Consider the following 6,000-nt stretch of genomic DNA (forward strand, 5'->3'; position numbering starts at 1 on the left):
TGTGTGTGTGAGAGAGAGAGAGAGAGAGAGAGAGAGAGAATGACAAAAAGAGATAAAACAGAATAAGTATAATGAGGACTGGTATGGCGTCTCTTCTGTTTCAAGGTTTTGTGTGATTTCTTAGGGGACAAAGTGCAAGGCATTTTCTAGTCTGATCTTGTTTTTACAGGTGAGGTACGGCCCCAGTACCAGACTAAGTTTCTTCAGTTTCGCAGCATTGCCCCTAAAGTCCCTGCAGTGGTTCCATCATCTGCAGTCCTGTCCTGCCAACCTCCCTCAGCCCTTCCAGAATCATCCACAGCTGTCAGCCCCAAATCCATTCTGGTCCCTGCTCAGAATTATGCCCTCATGCAGGTTGCTGGACAAGAGGGGACCTTCTCATTGGTGGCCTTACCTCACACACAACAGCAACAGCCAATCCAGAAGAACCTTAAGCTGCCTATTCCAAGATACCAACCAGTGAGAAGCAAGAGTGCTCCAGAGAAATCCAGCTGCAAGACACAGAGTCCTGCCAGGGTTTCGACTACAAAACAGGCTCGATCATCTGCTGTAAAAACACAGCAAAGTCCAGACCAATCATCTGAGAAGCTTGTTATGATTGACACTGCTGCTTCATCTGAGATCTGCGTTGTACCCTTGCTACCAGGTTCACAGAAGGATCAAACAGTGGAACAAAAGATTGATGCAGGTCCACTCAACAACCTACACTACCCTCCCAGAGCCTCCAAAACCACACTTGTAGCCCCTGTCAATAATATCTCACCAGTTAAAACCCCAATAGAGGGTCCAGCCTCAGCTGGTGGTACCATCACAGTCCTCTCTCCCACTATCTTCAGTGAAGCTGTTCAGATCATTCCATCTCTACCTAAGGGAAAACTCCCCATCCTACCTTATGCCAAGGTGAAGAACTCCCTCTTGGCACCATCTAGCCTTGCCAGCACCCAGCTCTCAGAGAAGCAGACTTTAAGTGGAGCCAAACCTCCAGACAACAAAGCCAAGGCCACAGATAACAACGTTAGAATTGAAAGCCATGTTCCCAACACCCAGTTAAAGAAACCTCAAGGCAAGAAGCGAGGGAGAAAGAGGAAAACCATGGAGGATATTCTGTCCTTCGAGGCCCGAAAGAAGAGATCCTTGTCTTTTTTTAGAGGGAGAGTACATGAGAAACCTCCAACTGGTGTGAGTTCTGCCTCCCAGGAGAAGTTGGTTGACATATCAAAAATCTACAGAAGTATTCGTCCCAAGCCAGTACTGGTAATGGAAACCACTGTTCCACAACTTGTACCACTTCCTTCCTTGTCAACACAGGAGAACCCTGATAAAGAGCTCTCAGTAGGGAAGCACAAATCAGGAAAACCATCAGGTGCTACCCAGTCTTCTCAAGCCACTGATCAGCTGCCTGTGATAGTTGGTGAAGGTGGTGGAGCATTTGTTTACGTGAGAAGTCGTCCACTACATTGCTGTCCTACCTGCAGCAGGTGTTTCCAGTTCAAGCATCACTTGCAGAGCCACATGAACAGCCACAGTAACCTTCGGCCCTATGTCTGCCCTGTGTGCAGGAAAGCTTATGCTCACTCTGGCAGTCTGAGCACTCATATGAAGCTGCACCATGCAGAAAGCAGACCCAGGAAGAGCCTTTGCTGTGAGTTCTGTGAGAAGTTGTTTGGCTATGTCGGCGTCTACTTCAGCCACTTAAGAGAGGTGCACAGAGTCATACTCACTGTGGAGCCATCCATCAGTCAACACGAGGAAAACGTGCCTATAGAAGAGTAAGTAAATATGTACTTTTCCACCATTGGGCTAAACCAGTATCATGCTGTTCCATACTGATCCAGGATCATTGCCAGGCATTCCACCAGCACAGTTCTCTGTCCTGAGTATGGTTAGCTAACTGTGATGAGTATTCCGGGCCGGGAACCATATGTAATCGAACCGTACTGAACCATGCTCTAGTAGAAATGCTGCTGGTTACCGTTACTTATCGTTTTTAGAGCCGTTTGACTCAGTGGTGGAAAATCACCAAATCAACATGTTGAGCATAAATTGACATGTTGTAACCCCATGAGCAACTTAATTGAATAAGGACACCTACACAAATGAATGCTCCAGTGGAGTGTGGAAAGAGCCTTGTCAATTTGAAATTGTAAGTCAAAAATTTGATTTCTGAAAGCACTGGACTGCACCTGCCTCTCTCAAATTCTAATTGGTTAACCAATGCCTACATCAGAGTGTATTGCAGTAAAATGTGAAATATTCTCAACTTTTGGTTGCCATGACAGAGTGCTACTTTCTCTTATTTCACGTTTTTCCTCAACATCTGTCCAACACACAATCTCCATTGAAATCAATGGATTCAAAACATTGTCTCGCACAGCATTAACTCTAGTGCTTATGTGCCCTAAGAAAGCATAACATAATTTACACTAGTTTCTGCTAAACACTGCTTGCTCTTTATGTAACTGTTCTTTTGATGTCTTTCAGATCTTCAGAGGCTGATGAACAGGCCTTAGAACAACATGTTGACCCAGTCGAGCTACAGATGAAGTGTGGCCGCTGCCAGGCCATCACACCTACCTTTGCTGACATGAAGCTGCACTTGCTCTACGTGCATGGTGAGGAGGTCCAGGTGCGACTGAGGGAGGGAGCTATGTGCAGAGGTCGTGAAGCAGAAGATGAACTGGTCAAACATGCAGCACATTACTGGAGGCAGCTTAAAGAGAAACGCAACCGAGTGCACTGCGGCACCTGCGATGAGGAGTTCTTCTCATTTTCCAAGTTCAAGCGGCACCTCCCCTCTCACCATCAAGGAGCCAGAGAGAGTCGAGAAGAGGAGGAAGTGGATGGGTTAGTAGAGGAGGACCATGTATTAAAGGGTTTCAGTAAAGCTATAACTTTGAGGGTGGGGTCCAATTTTAACTGCATCCTTTGCAGTAAGGTGTTCAACAAGAAACAGGAAGTTATGGAGCATTGGGGGGCACAGCACAATTGTGAAAACCCCACCCTTCTATGGGATGTCCTGGACTTCAAGGGGAAGAACATGGCTACTGATGGGCCAAATTAACTGCAAATGGGTAATTTATTATTTTCTCCATGCTGTTAGGTGAATGCAAAAACAATCCACTAAAAGACACACTCAGTATTATATGTTCAATGTTGTCTTTTGCACTGTTTTTATTTTGAATTTTATTATTATTTATAACCTCATTGTTGATTTGTAATGCTTGAATTTCTAATGTTTATTTGTTTGTTTGATCATTTATTTTATTTGGATGAGTTTCTATGTATAGCTGCATGGAATACTGACATAAAACTCAAATCTCCAAAATTAATTCACAAACATTATGATGGCCCAGGTTCATATATAAAGGTAATATAAATGCCATTAAATGAGAGACCCAAGGACAATAATCAAAATGTAAGGTTTGTGGAGATGTTTTGTGTAAGTGCTTCAGTTGTGAGACTGAAAAAAATACATTCTCATCATAAACACTTTGCCACTCTGAATACAAATGGAGCATGATTAGAATAAAATTGAAATTGAAATAACATTTGAAGTAACAACAAATTATCAGTGATATTTCACAAACACAGTCCTTATTACACAACTAAAATAAATGCTGCCAGAAAATCTCTACCAAGAGTAATTTATCAGATTCTTAAATCAGGATTAAAAAATATACCTGAAAAAAAAGGAAAATCCTTAACTATTAGGTGTAGTATGAATGTTTTGGGTGGGAATGTTGTATATTTTAAAAAGTTTTTTCCTTGGTGAAATCTGTGGTGATTTATTTCAATTATTGGTCTGTTGAGACATATTTGTTTCCATTTATATAAAATATATATAACGGTAATGGAATGTTAAAAAAAAAATGTAATTAGTTATGTATGTATACTTGTATAGATAGATATATTATATATAAATCTATCTAAGTATATTCAGCTGTATATTGAGAATATATATTTACACAGAAGACATAGTGATCTTGCCCTGCTGAATTCTCATGAGAAATGAGCAATTATAATAATTGAACCATTTTAATAATGTCCTTAATGTCTTAAGCATAAATGTAGCTGCAACTGTTCTGTAATCCATCATCTGCTTTAACAGGTGCTGTGTTAAACCAAGAACCGATGAAGTCCACTAACGTTCATGTTCTTCAAACGGCACAAAACAACATGAAATCCCAAAGTACCATTTAAGTTTGCTTTTCAAAGTTGAATTCTTACAAATAATTTAAAGTAAATAATGTTGATCTTGAATATCAGTGATCAAACAGAAGGGACAACTGCTGTTTGTCTGGTCTGAATAACCCATTAAATGTTTTGATTGTGGATCTTGTCTTTGGTGGATTTTTCTAGACTTAAATCTGATTTTCATTGAAAAATAATTTATTTTAAGTGTTTTCTTTTTTATGGATAAAAACAGTTAAGCCATTTCAGATGCTGTACTAGCATATTCTTTGAGATTCTAAGCCACAAGAGTAATGCCACAGCTGTCTGATTGTTTGACATAGGAACATTTTATCATTTCCTGTTCTGAAGATGATCTTTTCCCTGCCACTGTGATAAAGTTGTCTGTTTGCGGCTTTAGATAAAGTAAGCCCACAATAGCATCTGTGCTAGAAAGTACATCCCCAAATCATTGATTATTGGTGCCTAAATAAAGACAAATTTAACTAAAATAATATTTGGTGTGTTTATTATGTGCAACAACCTCCTGGCTGTCTGACTTCACTGACCTCTCCCATTAGCACCCTAATAAACTCAAGCTTACACAGATGCTGCTACATCTTGCGTTATTTCACACAAGACTTACCTTCTTCCATATAAAAACATTTACCGCAAGACTTCATTTGTAGTTTGCACAAAACAGTGAGCAGTGTACTGTAAAGCATGAATTAAATACATTTCAGCTGGACACATGATGGATTCATATTAGTCTGTGTGTGATATGCAACATCTGATTTTCACTCACAGGCTGGTGATGCTTTTAAAATGCCTGCTTGAATGTTTGTCTTAAAATATACAAAAGCAGGTTGCAGGAGAATTGAAATTAGATCTGCAAATGCATTGCCCCAGGATTGTCTTGTACATCATTAAAATATTAATAGTGCCTATACACGATCAGCCACAGCATTAAAACCATCTGCTTGATTTCATGTAGGTCCTCGTGCTGCCTAAAAGCTCTGGCTCGTTGAGGCATGGACTCCACAAGACCTCTGAGGGTGTGCTGTGGTATCTGGCACCAAAACGTTTGCAGCATCCTTAAAGTCCTGTAAGTTGCTAGGTGGGGCCTTCATGGATCGGCCTTGTTGGTCCAGCACATCTCATAGATGCTCAATCGGATTGAGATCTGGGGAATTTGGAGGCCAAGTCAACAGGTTGAACTCTTTGTCATGTTCCTCAAACCATTCCTGAACAATTTTTGCAGTGTAGCAGGCGCATTATTCAGCTGATAGAGGCCACTGCCATCAGGAAATACCATTGTCATGGAAGGGTGTACATGGTCTGCAATCACACTGCCTCCGCTGGCATGCGGTGTGTCCTGCTAACATCTCTTCACCAGGTAAACGTCACACACGTACCTGGCTGTCTACATGATCTAAAAAAAAACATGATTCATCAGACCAGGCCACCTTATTCCATTGCTCCATGGTCCAGTTCTGACGCTCATGTGCACATTGTAGGCGATTTTAGCACTGGACAGAGGTCAGCATGGGCACTCTGACCGGTCTGCGGCTATGCAGCCACATACGCAGCAAATTGCGATGCGCTGTGTGTTCTGACACCTTTCTATCATGGTCAGCATTATGTTTTTCAGCTATTTTTGCTACAGCAGCTCTTCTGTGGGATCAGGACAGACTCCCCAAGCACATCAATGAGTCTGGGGAGTGCATGACCCTGTTGCCAGTTCACCGGTTGTCCTTCCTTGGACCACTTTTGGTAGGTACTTACCACTGCATTCCGGGAACACCCCACAAGATCTGCTGTTTTGGAGAT

General features: G+C 41.7%; 1 protein-coding gene across 9 annotated transcripts in view; it reads left to right on the forward strand.

Moving 5' to 3' along the window:
- Nucleotides 1-4,662, forward strand: part of LOC127627078 (zinc finger protein 438-like) — a 79,149-nt gene extending 74,487 nt beyond the window's left edge. For 8 of the 9 annotated variants that reach the window (XM_052103304.1, XM_052103306.1, XM_052103302.1 and 5 more), the window contains 2 exons: nucleotides 170-1,769; nucleotides 2,482-4,662. In XM_052103304.1, coding sequence (XP_051959264.1) covers nucleotides 170-1,769; nucleotides 2,482-3,061 — 2,180 coding nt within the window. In that variant the 3' untranslated portion in view covers nucleotides 3,062-4,662. The remainder of the gene's footprint in view (nucleotides 1-169; nucleotides 1,770-2,481) is intronic. The other variant, XM_052103305.1, reaches the window with a different exon arrangement.
- The last annotated feature ends 1,338 nt before the right edge of the window (nucleotides 4,663-6,000 follow it).

Source organism: Xyrauchen texanus, chromosome 33, assembly GCF_025860055.1.
Source record: "Xyrauchen texanus isolate HMW12.3.18 chromosome 33, RBS_HiC_50CHRs, whole genome shotgun sequence".
Lineage (NCBI taxonomy): Eukaryota > Metazoa > Chordata > Actinopteri > Cypriniformes > Catostomidae > Xyrauchen > Xyrauchen texanus.